Raw genomic sequence first — 20,856 nt, forward strand, 5'->3', positions numbered from 1 at the left:
GAATCTTAGTGCTTGTGAGTGTTAATTACATGTTCTTTTGTCCTAATAACCTGTTTAATGTTTTGAGTATGTGAATGTGATTGACTTTCTTGCTTTTGAGCTTCAGTGGAACTCATGCAATTGCTCGACTGTGAACCTCTGTTAAGGGCTATCCTTTCATATGGGACATGAAAGAAAACCCATCATTCAAACTCACCCTTGTAACTTATATTAGCTCTGGCAAGGGATGTTTGGAGAAACCAAGTGGGTATGAATGTACATGTATTGGGGGTGGTTGGTGGTTTTGCTTTCTTATTCTCACCATAATCTAAGTCTTATCCAAACTAATTGGGGTCGGCTATGCAAACCCTGTTTGACCATTCCACTCTATCAAGGGCCATAACTTCAGTTGGGGCCCATTTGGATGCATCTGCAAAAGTGGTTTTTGTTGCCAAAACGTTGTTTTGAGCCAGTCATAGTTCACTTCCATGTTTGGATGCGCATTCACAAACACGTCTAATGCACCACTTGACAAAACCAACACTAAAAAGCCCACTCGCTGAAAGCTAAATCATATTGGTTTTCTGTGAGTTGATGAAAAAGTTGACCAATGAAATCGATAAAAAAGGGGTTTGCGGAAGTTGCATCCAAACAGGTCCACAGACTATAGGTCATCAAATCTTTTCTTAGTACCTCAATTGATATCCTTTTGCGCCATCTCCTTGTGCTTTTAGAGCCTTCAGTGGACCAACTTACTCTAACCACCACAGTTCTTGGTCTCCGTTGCACATGACCAAACCATCTAAGTCTACTTTTCCTCATCTTATTCTTATTTCCTATTGGTGCTACCCTTTGTTTCCTTCAATTCATTCATTTGTAATTCCATCCTTCCTTGTCTTTCCATTCATCCACCTCAACATCCTCATTTCAGCTACACTCATCGTACAAACATGTTATTTCTTTACTGCTCAACATTCTATCCCATAAAGCTTGGCTGATCTTATAGCTATTGTACAGCGATCAGTGCTTTCTTGTTCTAATGGGGAGTTTATAGCTGTATATTCTCATGCCTCTATGTATATACAACTATCATGTTTGGTATACATACTTTGGTTAGGGACATTGATGGATATGTGGTGAATCTAGTGATTCCCATGATGTTCAGTAAAAAAATGTAACAACCTCCATTATAAGAGTTGGTGAAGGGTTTCATGGTAGAATTTCGGGATGGTAGCCGTCTTCCCAAAGGTTTCCAGGGAAGACTGCTTGAAATATTTTAGACCGATTAGCTTGGTCGGGGGACCCTACAAGATCGTTGCGAAAATGCTAGCGACTAGGTTCAGGGCAGTTTTACATTCAGCTATCTCACAGAATCAAGGAGCCTTTATCGCTGGTAGGCAGCTTGTGGATAGTGTGTTGATAGCTTATGAGTGCGTTGACTCTATTACAAGGAAAATGCTAAAGGATTAATATACAAACCGAATATTGAGAAGGTGTACTGCCATGTGAACTGGAAATTCCTGGGATTACTTGCTTGGTCAAATAGGTTGTGGGTTAAAGTGGAGGGAGTAGGTGAAAGAGTGTATCTAGTCAGCATTTTTTTGTGTGTTGGTTAATGTCTTCCCTAAAGGTTTTTTAGCTCATCAAGGGGCATTAGACAGGGAGATCCACTCTCCCCTCTTTTGTTTGTCGTGGTGGCGGAGGCCGTAGGCAAGATGCTAGCTAAAGGCTAAGAGGTAGGTACCATGAGATTTTGTGAAGCTAATGAATCTATGGTGGACAAGTTAAGGATGCGAATTTTTTAATTTTGAAGTGGTATCGGGTCTAAAGATAAACATTGCTAAAAGTGAAATGTTAGGGGTGCATATGTCTAGGGAGGAAATCAAGCATATGGCTTTGATTTTTTGTTGTAGGGCGGGCACTTTCCCATCCACCTATCCTGGGCTCCACTTTTGTATTGAGAAGCCAGAAACACACTTGTGGGATGTGGTGGTAGAGAGGTTTAAAAGGAAGCTATCTAGTTGGAAGTCTCGGTATCATTCGTTGGTTGATTGTATTACCCTTATTAAAGTAGCATTATCAAATCTTCCTCTATACTTCCTGTCATTTTTGAAGTGTCCAAAATTGATTTTGGGGAAGCTGGAGAGGTTGGAGGGTAACTACTTATGGGAAGGTGTGGAAGATGTGCAACGATTCCTCCTTGTGAGGTTAGAAAGTGGTGTGCTCCTCCATCTTCTTGTATGAGGAAGGAGAGGTTGGTATTAGGGACTTGGGGTAGTTGGTAGTTGAGGTTGGATGATCTTGAGAGAGAGAGAGAGAGAGAGAGAGAGAGAGAGAGAGAGAGAGGTGTCTTATGTGTGTAATGTCCTAAAACCGACACCTGAGTATCGGTGACTCAGATCCTGATTTTGAGGGCGTTAGCTAAATAATGAACGAATGCTTCTTTATTATGCACCATTTTTTTCCCAATATACTTTTAGCATTCGCAGGGTATACATCACACGAATAAAATAAATTGAACTTTGTAATTATGATTCGAATCATCACATAATCAACTAATTCATCCACACAACTGGGGACCTATTACAACATTAAATAATCCATCAATTATCAAAGTTCTACTAAAGTACAAATCTTAACTATTCTAAGTCTAAAAACTCCATTGCACTCAAGTACGACAACTCTTCCACTCTGTCGATTCTTCAGGCGCAACATAACATTCTTCTAGTCTTGCATCACCTATTGTTGTTCTTCGATATTGAAGGGTGAGTGGCCAGTTCAGTGAAAACTCCCTCCAAGATTACACATCCATCATCACAGTCAAGTATAGTTTACAAATATAAACCAAGCAAGTACAATATTCATTTCACAATGTGAATCTTGATTAATGCATGGATGCATAAATGCACATCAACCTGAGGATACACATCCAACTGACAGTGTGAGTAAAACCGACGATGCAAGTGAACTCCGCAAGATGACCTGAAAATCAACAAAGGAACTCCGACGCCACCCGAAAATCATAAATGAACTTCGCACGATGACTTAAAAATCAACAAGTGAACTTCAACTTCACGGGGAAATCACAAATGCCATGAATGCATGATTAGCCAATCCTGGAAATCACAAATGCCATGAATGCATGATTAACCAATCCTTTATTAGTCCATTTTACAAACAACCAATTATGGTAATCCTTTATGCTTAGTGGCCCTTTGAATCACCATACCACTCGGAAATCACAACTAAACTTCGCACAATGACCTGAAAATCACAAGTGAACTCTAATGTCACCCGGAAATCATAATTGAACTCTGTAAGATGACCTAAAAATCAATAAAGGAACTCCGGTGTCACCCGGAAATCACTAGTGCCATGAATGATAAGGATAACCATTGAAAATACAATCCGTACATAAAACAAAGGGCTTGTTACCCATACCACTCAAGGCATCAAATAAGTCACAAATTGACATCCAAAATTATAAACCATCATGGTATTAAGTCCATAAACAATAGAGGCCAACTAAGTTTCAAGGTGTAATCCAACGAGGTGTATTCTCTACCAAACAATATAGTGTTCTCATAAATAGATTGAAATTCGGTTTTACCGCTATAAGCAAAGCTTGAATATATGGCTAATGTCCTTGGGGGGGGGGGGGGCTGAATAGGACTGTAAATTTTATTGGGTAATTAACATGCACCTGCGTCTAAACACTTATGTAACGTAGTACAAACAAGAACAAGTGTAACTGTAAAGTCTACTCAAGTGAAAACATCATTCATGCATTCTGTCAAACACATTTGCTGCAGTAAAGTAAATCATGTATATTGTTCAGCAAAATGTAACAGATAAAAAATAAAACATTCAGCCCATTGCACAAGATGTATAATGGTTCGGCTATGTGCGTACTCCACTTTCAGCTAACACACTCTTTCCTAGAGTGTGCCAGATTTCACTATTCAGATGGTTTTAAACTAGGTTCACCATAAACCTTCACAACCTACACAAAGTCTATACGTTTTTCATCCGTCGATGACCTACACAAGGTCTTACGAAGTCCTACACAAGAACAATAAAACGTACTCTCCCGTCGGAGGCCTACACAAGGACTTGTCGAGTTTCATATTTCAAACTCGGAAACCCAATCCTACACAAGGAATGGTTTCCAGACATAATGGACTTAAAAATACTTTCTTACCTAAAGTGGATGAGCCCCATTAAAGCACCTTTGATGAAGATCTTCTTGAATTGTGAAGCATTTTCTACTCCCTTGTACCGCAATCGTATTAATGATGTGCCGTTGAAGATACCGAGGTTTTGGGCCAAGGGTTTGATGAATCCTAACTTAATAATGATGAGTCTTTATGAGCAAGTCAAGGATTCCCATGGCTGAGCATTCAATGCAATCTACCATAAAGGATTTACTAATAAGTGTGGTTGCTAGAGTATTAATGAATGTTAGAGTTCATTCTTCAATCCTAGTTTTGAATGCTCAACGATTGTCTTTAAGACATGGATTGAATGATGAACTCCGTGAGGAAGTAGGGTATTAACTAGGGTTACTCACACACATAAGGCTCTCTCCATTTCTCACCAAGCTGCCAAGAAACCCCTCTTTCGTATATGTAGAGAAGTTTTGCAATGGTAAAAAAATGGGCAGAAAACTATCAGTATCGATGTCATCGATTGGTCTTCGATGTTATCGAGAAAATCAAGTTTTACTTCAAAATGTTGTTGGACAGTTCTGTTGATGTCATTGAGTGACCTTTGATGTCATCAAAGAGGTCCTTCGATGTCATTGAAGGATTTCTCAATGCCATCGAGAAAATCCATATTTTTGACCTGGGGTTGCTCGACATTCTGGTGTCCCTGTCTGATGTCATCGACAGGGCTTCGATGCCATCGAAGGGACCCTTCTATGCCATCGAAGACACTTCAATGCCATCGTTAAAATCCAGATTTTTAAGTTTAACTTGCTAGACAGTTTAAACTCCAAGCTTGATGCCATCGAGCTATCTTCGATGCCATCGAAGATAGTTCGATGGGACTGAAACTTAATTTGTTTTTGAGTTTTTCTTTTTAAACAAATTTCTTCCCACACTTCTTACTTGCATTCTTTAAGTTGGTTTTTCCTATGGAGTTTGGGCTAGATGGAAGATTAAGTTTTGTGAGATTGGTATAGGTTTTTTGAAGAGGTCCTGGAACTTTGCCATTTGCTTTTTTCCGTTCTTTGGACGTCTTCGATCTTTGAGTCTTCAGTCTTGAATCTTCTTTGGGGCTCTCCGGACTCTAAGACTCATAATTCACACTAATTGACAAACTAGGGCACTTACAAGCTCCCCCTTTGTCAATTACGTGACAAAACCTAAAAAACCTATACAACTCAATAAACATGTAACTTTACATGGCTTGTTGTAAGATTTACAAATACAAGTTGACTCAAGACATTTACAATGTAATGTACTCTTCAATGCTCCCCCTAAGTTTCTGCAACACAAATGTTACCAAAAAGATAGAACATAACACTTGGTGGAAGTATGTTTCTCCCCGTTTTTGTCAGTGATTGGCAAAGGTTATCCATAAAAGCATGTATTATCAACTAAAGCTTGAAAATGTGTAAAGTCATGCATCATAAGAGGGAAAGAGACAATAGGCAATTTAACACATAAGGATCCGAAGCAAGAAGAGAATGTATAATATACTCAAAATAATCATTCATCCACAAAAAGTAAAATCCAAAAATATACATAACATTGTTTATCCAACTGGGGTCAATCAAAAAGTAACATCTGACCGAGATGGTCACATAACACAACAAAAGACTTGACGGACAAATCCTATCTCTAACGCTCCGCGGCGGGTCCTGGTGTGGCAACATCATCCCGACGGCAGGTCAGGAACGCAAAAGATCTCCTGTGTTGTCTGCTGTAGAGAGTGGATCATTTGCTACAGCTGGGAGAGGTGCTCCCCCTGACGCGTCTGCTCGGCAATCAACTGATCAAGACCGTCCTGTTGTCGCATGTATTGCCATGTGGTCGCTATGTCCGAAGTCGCCCGTGTTGAGGGCTCGTGTGCTTGTTTGTCCTACCTTTGCTACTGCTGCTGGTGCGATCGTCTCTGCATCAACATTTTCTACTAACGAGGCCGGTAGATGCATTTTCTTGATGTTGTCGCGAGTGATCGATACTACTGGAATCGGGACATCAGAAGTTGGGAAGAACCCAACCTCCCGAGCTAGAAAAAGCAGAACATGGCTAAATGGGATATATGTGGGGCGACTGCCTCGGATTAGCTGCGCAAGTTGATGGATGATAATGGTTAGCAGACAGAGACGTATGCCCATCTTGACATTGTAAACAATGTCGACCATAAAAGGGGTGAGATCTACGCGATTAGTGCCCCTAAGCTAGACATTGGTAGAGAAGATTGAATGTAGAATGTGAAATTGGCCAGACATATTTGAGGAACGGAGCGCATTCCCTTGAATCCATTTCTCCTCTTTACCATTGCGGAGGAATCTTGTCATCATGTCCCTTACTTGAGGTGATGCAAGATCATAATCTGGTTGTGGCTCTCAGGATAGAGGAATACCAATCAATGTGGCAACTTGAGTTGGGATTATTTTAACGATACGACCACTAACTTCAACTTCAAATGAAGGAGGGCAAATTGTGGGGCTCCTACACTTGGACATGAACATATAAACTTGTTTTCTATGGGTCATCCCTCCAAATTTGAGCATATTTTCCCAACCGATAGCTCGTAACATCCTATCGACACCATAGGGTTGAATACATTGACTATTGCCTCTTCTTTCAGAAATGATTTTATGGATGACATATTTTGTCAATGGAGAGTTTGTCATAGGTGATTCGAGTACTAATGGTTTGTCACTATGGGCAGAATGGGTTTGCGATGGTGGAGGTGATGGCGAGCGACGTGTGGCGTGATTTGCATGTCGCGGTGCCAACTTCTTTATCTGAGTGGGCCGAGAAGTTTCACCTATCGTCGGGCCCTTGTTGTCCTTTGGCATTTTGAGGAAGATTTGGATGTTCAAAGACAACAAGGATAACTTGCTTGGTTTTGACAAGGAAATCTAGGACTAAATCACCCACAGATTTGAACAATAGAGCGTGTGATGAAAATGAAATCGAAACAAGCAGCGAGAGCCAACCTACCACTTTAAGGATGAATCAGAACAAGGCACTAATCGGCGATGCAAGAACTTGACCAAGGGAAATGTAGAAGACCTAGAGCTCTTTGAAACCCTAAAATCCAATTTGGACAGAGGATGTGGAGATTTGGAGATCAAGGATCCCAAAATCGTGGATTTAAAAATGAACCGGCGTGCCTATTTTAACTGCAGATTCAACAGTTCGATGGCATTGAAGCATCTTTTATGTCATCAAAATTTGATAAAGAACATATGAAGAATAGAGAAAGAGTTGTGTTCTTTCAAATTTTTATGGGACTGATTCCTGACTTGAGGTGTACATAAAGATTGAACTTTAAGATTTGTAAGTTTTACACTCATTTAGGTCTAACATAAATAAAAAAGAATATAAAAAAATAAAATAAAAAGAATAATAACAAATAAAATTCCAAAATGAGACTATAAATCCTCAGATTTGTCAATAAGCCATGAAAAACTGATAATTACCTAATTAGCACATACTCCAATGGACTTTTGGAGATCTCCAAATCCATTTGCACCTAGGGGTTTAGTCAATATATCAGCCAATTGTTTTTCAGTTGGCACAGTCCAGCGATATGATATGCTCCTCAACAACCTCTCGAATGGAATGATGCCGGATATTTGTGTTTTGTCCTAGAATGTTGCATTGGATTTTAGGAGATATTTATGACACTAGTATTATCGCAAAATAGTGTCATTGTAGTTTGGTCAATCCCATAATCTGTTAACATTTGTTTCATCTGCAGCAGCTGAGCACAACAACTACCTGCTGCAATATATTCGGCTTTGACAGTGGATAATGAAATGGAATTGTGCTTTTTACTATGCCAAGACATTAAGCGGTTCCCTATATAAAAGCACTCACCGCTAGTCGATTTTCTGTCGTCCATGTTTCCACCCCAGTCGGCATCTGAGTACCCGACAATTGTGGTTGAGGTGTCAAACGGGTACCAAAGGCCAAAATTTGTGGTCCCAAGCTCCCAGCTACATATCTAATGATTCTCTTCACAACGGTTATATGTGATTCTTTTGGGTCGGCCTGAAACCGAGCACATGCTCAGTCACATGCCAAGTAAGAGGGCATGTGTTACTTCAAGAAGATGACGGTTCTTTCGCTCAGTCACAACATTCTCTTAAGGGGTTCGTAAATATGAAGTACAAGATAATATACCATGATCTTGCAAAAAGGACAAAATTCATTATAAAAAAATTTGAATACATCAAACACCTCATGTTTAGATTTGAGAAGATAAACCCAAGTCATTTGAGAGCAATCACCATGAAGGTAACAAAATACTTATATCCAAAAAGAGAGATAACAGACGCAGGGCCCCAAACATCAGAATGAACAAGTTCAAATGGCTAGATTTTCTCTCAGACAAATTAGGAAGAAATATGGCTCGGTGATGTTTGGAGAACTCACACGTTTCACAACATAGGAGTTTAGTTACAAACATTGAAGGAAATAAAAGTTTTAATCTAGAAAGAGATGGATGCCCTAGTTGACAATGCCATTTGGACACAAACTCTTGATCTAAGGACAAAGCGCTAGAAGCCAAGACATGTGCATCATCAAGGAAATAGACCCCTCCATGTTCACAGCCCCCTTGAGGCAGAGGAGATTTTTTTGAAAGCTCATCTGTTTGTGCTTGAAAGGGCTTCTTGTATCAAATCAGTGGAAGATTGTAATTTTCTTTTTGCCTTTTTTTCTTAGGTATAATGTTTGTGCTATCTCAGCGCTTCCCTAGTAAAATATCTTGTTACCGTTAAAGAAACTTCATAGCAAGAATTGACAATCAACTAATGAATTTCTAATTTTCAGATGATTTAACACCGAATTTGAGGTAAAGGGATAAAAATCCTAGTTTTTTGTAGGTCAGGCTGGCATAATGTTCTCACAAAACTATGATCAGTTACACCATGGAATACATGTCAAAAAATGCTAATAAATGCTAGATCCTTGTGCTCCCAAAATCTCCTTTTTTATGATATTTTTCCTTGTTATTATAGAAAAAAAATGCAGATATGGTCTGATACAAGTTCAATGCATAATTTGTTTTGTATTCTTTTCCAGCATGGTTGATACACCCTCTGATATTGATATTCAGAACCTTCTTTCTATTTGCACCAATCTTTCCGGAATCACCTTCTTTGCCAAGGGTGTGTTTGGTTGCACAAAAAATGTGAAATTTCATGATATTTCATACCTTAAATAAATTTCTTCCTCTTAATCTACTTATTTGAGAATCTTCTCCTCTTGCTTCAACCAAACTTCCACCCTCTCTCTCGAGTAATCCTCCCTGCTTGCGGCACTAGTATCCAGTTACTTCTTATGCCAACAAAACTATATGGATGGAAAATCACATAGAGACACTTAAAGAGATTACATGGAAATACTTATAGAGATTCAAACTGTTCTAGTGGAAGACTTGTAGAGGATTACAAAACTAAAAATTCTTACAAAGAATTCTTACTCAAAGATTTACAAGACACTCAGAAAAGATTTACAAGACACTCAGAAGAAAATAGTTAAAAGAAAACACTAAAAACAAATATACAACAATTGATCTCTATGCTTCAATTGATGCTCAAGCTTTGAGGTTTCTCTTTGATTATATGGAGGAAATGTGCTTCAATGATTTAGCCTTCCTATAAATAGATGCCATCGTACCATAGTAATGTCACTTTTACTGTAGAGAGATTCCATATTAATACTCCAAAGATGTTGCTTTTATTGTTGATGGATGCTTGAAATCTACTTTTGAGAATGACGATGCATTTCCTTTTTAGGAAAGGAATTTTCTTTTTAGCGATTGACGAAAAATTAGTCACATGTCTTGAATGAGGTGGAGTCAGTCCGGCTTCGTCAGGGAGAGAGACCACTTTGTCCTTTAGTGATTAGGACTATTGATATTGAATAATTATGCTACCTTTTGAAGATGCTGATTCACCTGAGGAATTCTAAGGCAGGCTTTGAGATTCTCAATTAAGAGTAATGTTGATGGCAGTCTCCTATAATAAGAATTTAAACTTAAAACTCCAAAACTTGATTCCCAAATTGTTTATTCTCATTAGTTAAATGAAGGGTTAATAACCAAAGTCCATACATCTCTAGTCAGATTCTACGTAATACCCATAGAACCCAATGTTACTCTGTATCCAATTCATCAAATAGTAACAAAATTCCTTTCCCCAGGAGGTGAATACCTTGTACCCCCCTCACATGGTAAAACCTAGGAATACTATTCTAAAGTCCTTCAGGACTTAACAATCAAATTAAACACTTTTATTGAGAAAATTCCTCAGAGAAATTACTATTCACAATTTCCAATATCATTTCTCCCCTAAATGGGGAATCGATAAACATTATAAGCCCTTAAAAATAAAATTTCCTTATGATGGCAGTGTTTATGACAATTATTGGGACTATGTAAAAGCTTGGGACAATGTGTTTTTCTATCAAAATTCCCAATTTAAAAACTCTTGGTTTCTCTGGTTTGATTCTTCTTTCAACTCTAGCTTCTCCTCTTGGTTTTTCTCATGGTGGGAAAATCTTGGAACAACTGCATCAAGGTGTTCTGTAATGGTAACGGCCACCACTGTTACCTTTACAATACGGGCCATAACTGATGTTACGGCCCCGTAACGGCCATTACGGTCTCCCTTTTTTATTTTTTATTTATTGAAAAAACCCCCGAAAAACTTGTATCTGCCCCGTAATGTTGATTAAAAAGTATGAAAAACCTATATATGTCTTGTAATAGACCATTAAGGGACTATTATGGCATAGGGGATGTAACGTGCTGTTAACGGCAATTACGGGTCATTTTTTTCCATAACGGTTGTTACAGCTGTTACAACCTCGTAACGTGTAATTGTTGCCACCGTTACCTTTACGTAACGGCCTTTACAGCCCCGTAACGGCCTTTACGGCACACCATGAACTACACAGCTTCTTCCCTTAGCCCTTTATCCTAAGTACGAAAAGTTGAAAACTAAATTCTTCTCCATCCCAATTTCAATTGAATTCTTTATATTTCTTTGCTAGTAATTTCGTTCCCTGGTTCTAAGATGGGAATTCTCTTTTAATTCCTAATCCTTTCCGCCTATTCATGAAAGGTATATTGACCTTAAATGGCAGGACAAATACAAATTTCAGTATTTGCTAAAAGGCAAAGTTTTTGTATCCTCAAAATCCCTTACCGCGAAAAATTCACTTCGAGAAAGTCTTAAACAGAGGATTTTAATTTGAAATCCAAACTTACAAAAAGAAGAATTATTTGATAAACTTCGAAACACCCTCTTAAAGGAGGATAATATGGATCTTAGTATGCTTGAAATTCCCAAGGATCTTCCAGAAGCATCCCTTGGAAATGATAAGGAAGACAATTGTCTTAGTATTAATCTAGTTATATCTGTAGCATCGGTAACCTCAATGCTCCAAAGGAGAGAAGGGGAAGATTGATAAAAAAAAAATGTCATTAACATTACTCTTAATTAAGAACTCTCAAAGCGGTTTTAGAATTCCTTAGGCGAATTAGTATCTTCAAAAGGCAACATAATGATTCACTATCTAGACTCCTTATTACTAAAGGACAAAGTGGTCTTTTTCTATCTGATGAAGTCAAACCAAATCCATCTCATCTAGGATGTCTAGCTAATTTTCCATCAATTGCTAAAAAGTATTCCTTTTCTAAAAAGTAAAAGTGCCATCATTCGCAAAAGTAGATTTCAAGTATCCCTCAATAGTAAAAGCAACATTATTGGAGTGCTATAGGATCTCTCCGTAGGAAAGGCTACATTATTATAGTATAATGGCATCTCTCTACAGGAAGGCTAAATGATTAAAACACCTTTCTTCCTTCATATAATTAGAGAGGCGCCTCAAAGCTTGGGCATCACTTGAAACATAGAGATCTAGTGTTATATGTGTGTTTGAGTGTTTTCTTTTGAATATTTTCTTCTTAGTATCTTGTGAAATTTGTTAGTGAAAATTTTGTGTGAGAATTTCTAGTTTTGTAATCCTCTATAAGTCTTCCAACATAACTACTCGAGTCTCTGTTAGTATTTCCATGTAATCTCTTCAAATCTCTTTGTGCAAGTTTCCGTCGATAAATTGATATAGTTTTTCTAGCATAAAGTGATCCTATCTATTTTTGTTGTTGTTGTTGTTGGTGATGATGGTACAAATATCCAGTTGTTATTGTTGTTGTTAGTGATGATGGTACAAATATCCAGTTGTTGTTGTTGTTGTTAGTGATGATGGTACAAATATCCAGTTCTAGCACCATGATCGCCATCACTGCTATGGATACTAAGGTCTCCACCTCCCAAGGATTGGGAAGGATACCGGTGAGCCAATTCCATCATGTGCAGCAGCCCATGAACGCCCAAACACTGTACAGAAAGAGATCCAACACTGAGCTAAGGGAAAGACCTGTTTCTGATTTGCCAATCCTTATCGTCTCCCTAGTCTGAATTAGAATCCGGTTTTGATCCAACTTCAATGGAAATACTGTCTTCCGTCTCTGCTATACCCGAGTAACCCAACCAGCTTACCAGCTAGCCTTGATAGCCCCTCTTCAAAGAATTCAAATTTCACCCTTCCGTTTGAACAACCTTTTAGAAATTTTGAATTTCCTCAACCATCTCTTCACTAACAACAACCTATGGTTCCTCATTTTCCAATATCCAATCCTTTGTTTCTAATCCCCCAAACTCAGATGGAACACCTCTCTATATGATTTGCAGCTAAAATCGGTCCCCTTCCCCATTGGATCCCTAATACCTCGTCATCAAACTCACCTCCGGCTCTCTAGTTTGCAATTTAGGGTGGCAATGGACCATGTTTGGGCCGGGCTACAATCGGCCCGGGCTCACGTCCAGCCCACACTTGGCACGAGCCTCGCACAGTAGGCCCAAGCCCACACCAGGCACAAATCAGGTTGTGTAGGGATGAAGAGTCTTTAACACGCCCACAACCACTAAAGATCCTCTTCAGATCATCCCTCCCAGTGTCATTAGCACTTAGCAGAGAGTGAGAGATGATACTCAGGCACTTGGATATTACCTAGAAATTGCATATGCGACATGGTAAAACTGAACTATCTGAATTATGGGTCCCAGTTTACATGCAGCATGAACCAAATTTACACTTATGCAATTATCTGCTGTCAGATTGGTGGACTTTTTGTGGATGGTTAAGAATGAAAAATATCAAACATTCCTATTTCAACAAACAAGTGTCCAGAAATAAGGGGTTAGGATTGTTCGACCAGCCAGATTTCTCTACTGTGGTTTTGCTACAGTGAGTTAACAGTTTAGTGGGCTTAATTTGAGTTAATATATGGCTCATGCATGATTTCTGAGGGCCTGCGTATCAAGCATCATACGCAGCTGGAGTATCAAATAATTCCCCATAAAGCCTCTTATGATGAGCTCAAGACGAGAAATGGTTGGCTTGAATATAACACTTCAGGACATGAGATAAGTTCGGTACATGTATGAGAGAGAAGTTTTTTCAACCTTATTGCTTTGCATGCTACTGTTTGCTTCTTTTGGTGCACATAAATTGTCATCGCAAAATGCTTATAAATGTCTGTTGATTTTTTATTTTAGACCGCACCCAAACGAATGCTCAGGAAGCGATTTGGATGGAGATGTATACTTTGTAAGCTGGGACTCTGAACTTATTCCACCTCGTCAAATCCCACCCATGGAATACATTGCCAAACCGCCTGTTTTGACAAGATCACTGTCTTCCTTAAGGGGATAATTACTCCAAATCCACAGAGGAGATTGCTCGAAATAGTAATCTCAAACCCAAGAAGAAGTTTTAGAATCAAACTCCCTAAAAACAACTATAAATAGTAAACTTACTATTTATAGACGGTCATGATTTCTACTTAGACTTTATGGTTTTCAGCTAAAAATAGTTAGTGTAAGCCCTTTTCATGTTGGGCACAACTCCTAAACCTCAAAGGATGAAGAGTTATGATTGAATTAAACAAAATTAAAAAGAATTTTCAACCATCAATCTAGCAAATCTGGCGTGGGCAACCAGGCATAGCGGGATTGGTTGGCTAAAGTAGCTTCTCCTACCCAAAATCATATATTGTATGAATGACTCATTCCGGTTTGCGAGATATGCCGGTTTTAGGATTCTGACTATCCTGATCACTTCTGCCCCCGATCGGGCCTTCTCTGGTCCATCTTTGACATGAAAGTGTCTCCGGCCCGCTCTACATCATATTCCAAGCCACATGTGGGTCCTATCTGACCATGTTGGGCTGATCTTCATTTGGTACATTAACTCTGTGAATATATATGGATATGTTTGCTTGATACTTTGATAGAGCATTAAACTGACAGTGGCTTTATTTAGCTGCTTTGGTTCTTGATTTTTATATTAATGTCTGTGAATAATGTAGACTGATTTTCGGTGTTGTGAGTGGATATCTATAATCTCTGTATCTCTATTTTTATATATGAGGTCTCAGGTCCAACCGGTTGGACCACATGTTAAGTTGTCCAATAGGTTGGTCCCATAATAAGAATTACATAGTGAAAAACAACAGACAGATTCACTTATTGAGTGAACAATGCTGGTATTTTTCTATTTATCAATGGTAGATATTGTTCATTCAATAAATGGATGTGGCTGATTTTTGTACAAGGTGATCCTCATTGATGTGGCTAACCTATTGAAAGTGTTGGATTTGACATGGACTTAATAGGTTGGAAGTCCTCAGGACCGTTGCTTATTGTCCAACCAGTTGGACTTGAGGACTCTTTTTAGCCTGATACACGTGTGTAAGGTCGTCTAGGAGCCTCACATGCGTAGATGTAGTACATGGGTGACATCACGTCCCCGATCGGGTACTATGCTGGTCGGACCCTATCGGGGATCTGAGGGGTCACCGTGGTGTGTGGGTTTTATCCACACCGTCCATCCATTTTACCATATCATTTTAGGGTACAAGCCCAAAAAAGAGGCAGATCCAAGGCCTAAGCGGACCACACCACGGGCAGCAGCGGTGATAGTGACACCCACTGTTGAAACGTTCCCAGGGCCCTCCATGAAAGGAAAATATACATATTAGCTGGATCAAAAACTTCTATGGCTCCTAGGAAGTTTTCAACGGCAGGTGTTTACCTCTCACTGTGTGGTCCATTGAGCCTTGGAACTGCCTTATTTTTGGGCTTGTACCCTAAAATGATATAGAAAAATGGATGGACGGTGTGAATAAAACCCATACATCACGGTGGCTCCTCAGAGCCCCTGTCCGTTCCTAGCTAGGGACAGCCAGGGCTATTACCCAATCTGTGTCCCCAAACCTTCAAAAATCATGCTTGTCCCGATTATCACCATGTTAAAGCATATGGGTAGCTTAGAAGATCTTGGTTAATTTCTTTTGGGTTTTGCAAATAATTATCTAAATAACCACGTAACAATAATATATTTGCAAATAACCACATCATAATAATACTATATTTGCAAATAACCACATCGTTAATTCATGATAATTGTAACTACTCACTTTTGGTGAGTTTTTGCTAGGGGTTATTAACTTTGTTAGCATATTTTGATGAAGTGGCGAAACGGCTCCTACCAGAAAACGTCTCAAAAAAAAAAAGAAGAAGAAGAAAAAACCTATGATTAAAATTATTTTGTGATATGTTCTGTATGAAAAAAAATTAAAGGATTTGTGTTCTCATGGAGAAATTTTTTGTGATATATTTCATATATGCATCAAGTCATTTTCTAACATTTGCTAATGGAAGTTACGGAAAACTAATAGGACATGGGTATTTATATCCAAACCATACAAAGGTCTTGGCATTGATTCCCTAGTGGGGGTGGCTAACAGTGATGTGTGAACTGACAGTGGAGTGTACTAACAAGCTAACAAAAAAAAGTAGATATTTGTAAACCTCAACTTTTTCATGGGAACTTGGAAACATCTTTTTTAAAAAAAAAAAAATAATAATCTGAAGAGAGGCCTGATTGGAATGCGGGATTAAATGGTATGGAATTGTCTAAGTTAGAATTAATACCATTATTGCACAATGATTATTTGTCTGGAAATTTGACCATCCAATCCTATGTTTGGAAGAAATTCTTCCTTTCAAAGAAAACACTTTATTAAATGAAACATGCATTTGGTGAATTATGGAATTGTAAACAATGGACCAGATTCCACAATTGAACTAGTCTCCTGTTTGTATATACAACTTGATTGTCACATGTAAAGGACGCATGTAGATGGACACCATAAATAAAATACATGCATCACCATTGTGAAACTTATAGATATAGTCGATTTCAAAATCTACTACAAATCCCACCGTATCTTTCACCGGGGTATTGGATGATATGATACTTGGACTAATGGAATCCTTCTTGGCATTTGCAAATGGAAATTACATTCATCTAATCCCATGTTCCGGACGGCCCTAAAATTCCATAGGTGCAGCGATGGTGTGCAAGTCCCCGCATGCATTTGAAAATACACATTTTGATATGAAATCCATACTTCAGTTATCTTTGCTCTCTAGCACGTACTGTCGCCCCACCGTCGATTCAAAGGCCACCTTTTAGATGGCAAGAATCATTCAATGCACGCACATCTCAAATCAACTTCCATCCATGGTATGTCCCACTAGATGGGCAATCCTAATCGTACTATGACCCTGCCACGTGTAACCTAGCAATATGATCCTACCATATTCCACCAAGCTTGGAACATATGTGATCCAGGCCGGTCATCATGGGAGATCCACCATCTATACCCTTGACTAAAGCCTAGCTGATCCAACCACAGCATGACCAGTGTGACTGACCTGATCAATGGTCTCAATTCCACACGTGTGTCATGTTGCCCTTGTGCACTACTGATGTAGAGCAGGTCCAGACACTTTCATGGCAAAGATGGGCCAAAGAAGGCCTAATCGGAGGTGTAAATGATCCGGAACATCGGAACCTTAAACAGTTGTATCTCACAAACTCAGATGAATTATTCCACATATCATATATGATTTTGGGTTGGAGAAGGTATTTTAGACAACTAACATGCTATGCTGGGTTTTCCACGCTGAATTTGTGAGATTTCATAAGATCAATGGTCAAAAGTCTATTTTATTTTTATTTTTACTATAAATATTAAGTTTTGATTCAATTATAACTTTTGATCATTTGAGTTGTAGGAGTCCTGCCTAACATGAAAAGGTCTTAGAAAAATTAAAAGAATAATGTGGTTCGGCCAAAATGGACACTTATTATTTTTGTTCAGAAACCATGAAATCTAGTAGGAATGTAGACGGTGTATAAATAGTAACTTCACTATTTATAATAAGTCATGTTTTTAGGGAGTTTGAGTGTAAAACTTTGTCTTAGGCTTGAGCTCATTATTTAAAGGATTGTAATTTCACTAATTTATCATCAATTAATTTATTAAAAATTATTTTTATTTTTATGCCATGTGAATTCGAGAAAACTTACGAGAAGTACAGAGAGCTCTGTGGATTCAGAGTAGTTATCCCGTGATGGGGATCGACCTCTCACATCCTTCCTACCTCAACTACAAGTAGTATAAGAATAAAGATTTCATTTACATGTAAAATTAAAATTAAGAAGAGAGAACTTCACGTGTACACATATCTTCCCTTTTACCAAATCTAACTTAGCCCCACTCACCAACCAGTGCCCAGGGCTTTCTTGTGCCCCCTTGCACACGTGTGAAGTATCCACGAACTTCAAATGCTTCTGAGCTTGAAGGGGCACAGGTGGGCCCGTCGGGAACACACCCGAATCAACGATCACGATAGGCGGTTGCTTCTCTTTATCAGAAAACCCGGTTATGGACGTGCTAATAGCCGATAACAAGCTAAACTTCTGAGAGGTATCCGACGATCCTTGTTGCCAGACCGATCGATAGACGCCGCAGCTCGATACCTTGGAAAACAAGAGCCGTAGGTGGAGCACGTTCTTCGACTCGTACTTCAATACCTGTAGCTGGGCCCCACTGACCACGAATGCGGTGTCTGGGTCGTGGGCCCACCCTGGATTGTATTTTACTGGTGCGGTGCATACGTGTGAGAATTTCTTCCATTGCACCGGTTCGAATTACCTCTCGTCGGGGATTTCATCGGACCCGCGTCACATCAGCGTGCCGTCGTTATGCCGGGATGTTTGATAGATGTTCGAGGTGGATGGCTAACCTGCGCATGGAGGGGGAAGGTTAAGAGCTTGGCTACTGTTGGGTTTTTTCAAAATAAGAAGAAAAGAAAATTGGAAAAAGAGTTATGGTTTTGGTGATTGTTGGTGTGAATGGTGATGCCTCTTAGTGAAGAGAGCATCTTTTGAATTTGAAATGGAGGAATGCAATTGTTCAATGATGGTGTCTTTCCAACAATTGCATTCCTCCATTTCAAATTCAAAAGATGCTCCCTTTACTAAGAGGCATCACCGTTCACACCAACAATCACCAAAACCATAACCCTTTTTCCTAACTTTCTATTTTTCTGCCTCAAAAATAACAGCTACTGTCGAACGTGTTAGGTTACATGATTCTCAATAACACTACGTAAAATGACTAAACTGCCCCTGCATGGGGATTTACGTAAATTTATGCATGGGCAACATGGCAAGGCTCCGGTGCTAGTCCACCGCCAGTTTCAAAATGGTGGTGATGTATCCTCCTTACACGTGCCACTCGAAAATCATTCCAGTCAATCGACCAATGACGACCATCCGATTCGTGTTCACCAAATGCACTGAGAGAAGTAAAATAATGCGTGCTCTAAATTCGACTGGCAATTCCATACCAAGAAGATGATATCCACCGTCTGATTTTGAAAGGGCCCCACATTAAGACAAAACAAACGAATGGCTTGGATTACCCAACCACGAGCCCCACTCATCAGAATAAAAAATATCTACGGTTTGCTCGGGCTTTCATTTTGTACAAGTCCATTGTTCAACCATCCAAACCTACGATATGATAGGAGGATGGCCCATGCACCAAAATTCTCTAATAGGAGAAATTCCTAATCCTCTAATTGGTGACCATGAAATGGTTGAAAAAGAAATATAACAATGGTCCACGATCAATCAATTAAAGGCTTGGATCTTTCAATCTAGGGAGATCGAATTTAAGTGCATGCATGGATCAATCAAGATAGGTCCACTAATTAACTGTGTATATGGACAATCATCTCTCCTAACCAATGTTTTACATAGCCTATACCTTAGGCTATATACCATGGCTTCGCCTTAATGCTATTTAACTCATGAAAATAGCTTTAAATCATATCTACTTTAGGTTATAAACTAATTTACATATACACACTACATGACTTGTACTTTAAGGCATTGTTTGGCACCATGGATTTGAAATATCCTGAATTAAAAATTTCTTGAATTTAAAATACCCTGGATTTGGAATCCTCCGATTGTGTTTAGTACCCAGTATTTTAATGATTTATTATAGTTTCTATTTTTCAAATTTTTTTAAAAAAAAAAACAGTTAATTCTTTGATGGCCACAAATCAGATGTTAAGACCATCCAATTAATGTGATTTTTGGGCCATCCTCCATTAATTCTGCGTCCTGTAATCTGAACGATCTGGATCGGTGTCTTCATGTGTAAGCCACGTGGATCATGTGGCAAACGTACGTTATTGTGTGGCCATATTTTCCAAGGGAGGAGATGAGAAGTGGGCTTACAACGTAGGTAGAGGTTGATGGCATGAGATAGGAAGCCTCTGCCAGGAACGCCTTTGAGGAGAGAGGTGATGGGAATGAAGGTGAAGTTGATAGCATCGGGCATTGAAGGGACGGTCAGGAGCCACTCGCAGTGGCTTTGGGCCATTGCATCCCCTCCTCTTTTGGACCATATCACCGTAATTCCCTGAAAACATTCACACCCACTAAAGAGAAATGTTCACATCTTAGCCTATCAAAACCAAAGTTTTTGCTAATCCCACGTGGCATGCATCCGTACCATTCATTAGGTGGGCCCCATTCAGTGTTTGATGGGGACCCAAAAATCAGGCTGCTCCGCTCATGCCGCAGACCACGTGCATACAATCGTCCACATTCTGCGTACACATGCCGATCTCGCACACGTCGATCCAATTAACAGGAATTTTTGTATATTTTTTAACATAATAATAAATAAAAAAACAGACTAAGTAATAATCAACGGTGATGATGGACTTACATCTTTGGTCACCGGCAAGGATGCAAAGCTATCAATAAGCACAGGTTGATGATCAAAGACATTGAAAGCATGTGGAACCTGTACATTAATCATATGATGTTTAAATAAAAAATAAAATCAAGATAAATGAAATTTAATCACTGAAAAGTACACATGGGTTTTCAATTATGACAAGTGGGACCATTTTTTTAATCCAGACCAATAATCTTTTTGTCCCACTGCGGATGGACCATAACCCGAAAATCTTTCACATCAAGAGATCCCAATGACTTGTTAGAATTTGAATTAAACTTGAATTAGTTATTTGTTAGTTAGTGTAAAGAGTTAGGGTTAGGGTTAGGGTTAGGGTTAGGGTTTCGGGGGTCGAGCATAACTCAGCTCCCGAGTTCCAAAACATCACTTATGCAATATATTTAATGATGAATGTATGTTGACTATATTAGTGCATAAAACATG

At 39.0% G+C, this 20,856-nt stretch overlaps 2 protein-coding genes across 2 annotated transcripts in view; one reads left to right on the forward strand and one right to left on the reverse strand.

The window, feature by feature from the left end:
• Positions 1 to 13,952, forward strand: part of LOC131226961 (RNA-dependent RNA polymerase 1-like) — a 38,554-nt gene extending 24,602 nt beyond the window's left edge. The window contains exon 5 of the mRNA XM_058222653.1: positions 13,796 to 13,952. Within this exon, the coding sequence (XP_058078636.1) occupies positions 13,796 to 13,952 (157 nt within the window). The remainder of the gene's footprint in view (positions 1 to 13,795) is intronic.
• A 3,793-nt stretch (positions 13,953 to 17,745) lies between these two features.
• Positions 17,746 to 20,573, reverse strand: LOC131226962 (MACPF domain-containing protein At1g14780-like). The gene is made up of 3 exons (XM_058222654.1): positions 20,401 to 20,573; positions 19,741 to 20,088; positions 17,746 to 18,296 (listed from the first exon to the last, which is right to left on the reverse strand). Exons 1-3 carry the CDS (start codon positions 20,491 to 20,493, stop codon positions 17,784 to 17,786), a joined length of 954 nt encoding a protein of 317 aa, XP_058078637.1. The 5' UTR covers positions 20,494 to 20,573; the 3' UTR covers positions 17,746 to 17,783.
• Between the last annotated feature and the right edge of the window lie 283 nt (positions 20,574 to 20,856).

The sequence above is a fragment of the Magnolia sinica genome, chromosome 15 (assembly GCF_029962835.1).
Source record: "Magnolia sinica isolate HGM2019 chromosome 15, MsV1, whole genome shotgun sequence".
NCBI classification, from domain to species: domain Eukaryota; kingdom Viridiplantae; phylum Streptophyta; class Magnoliopsida; order Magnoliales; family Magnoliaceae; genus Magnolia; species Magnolia sinica.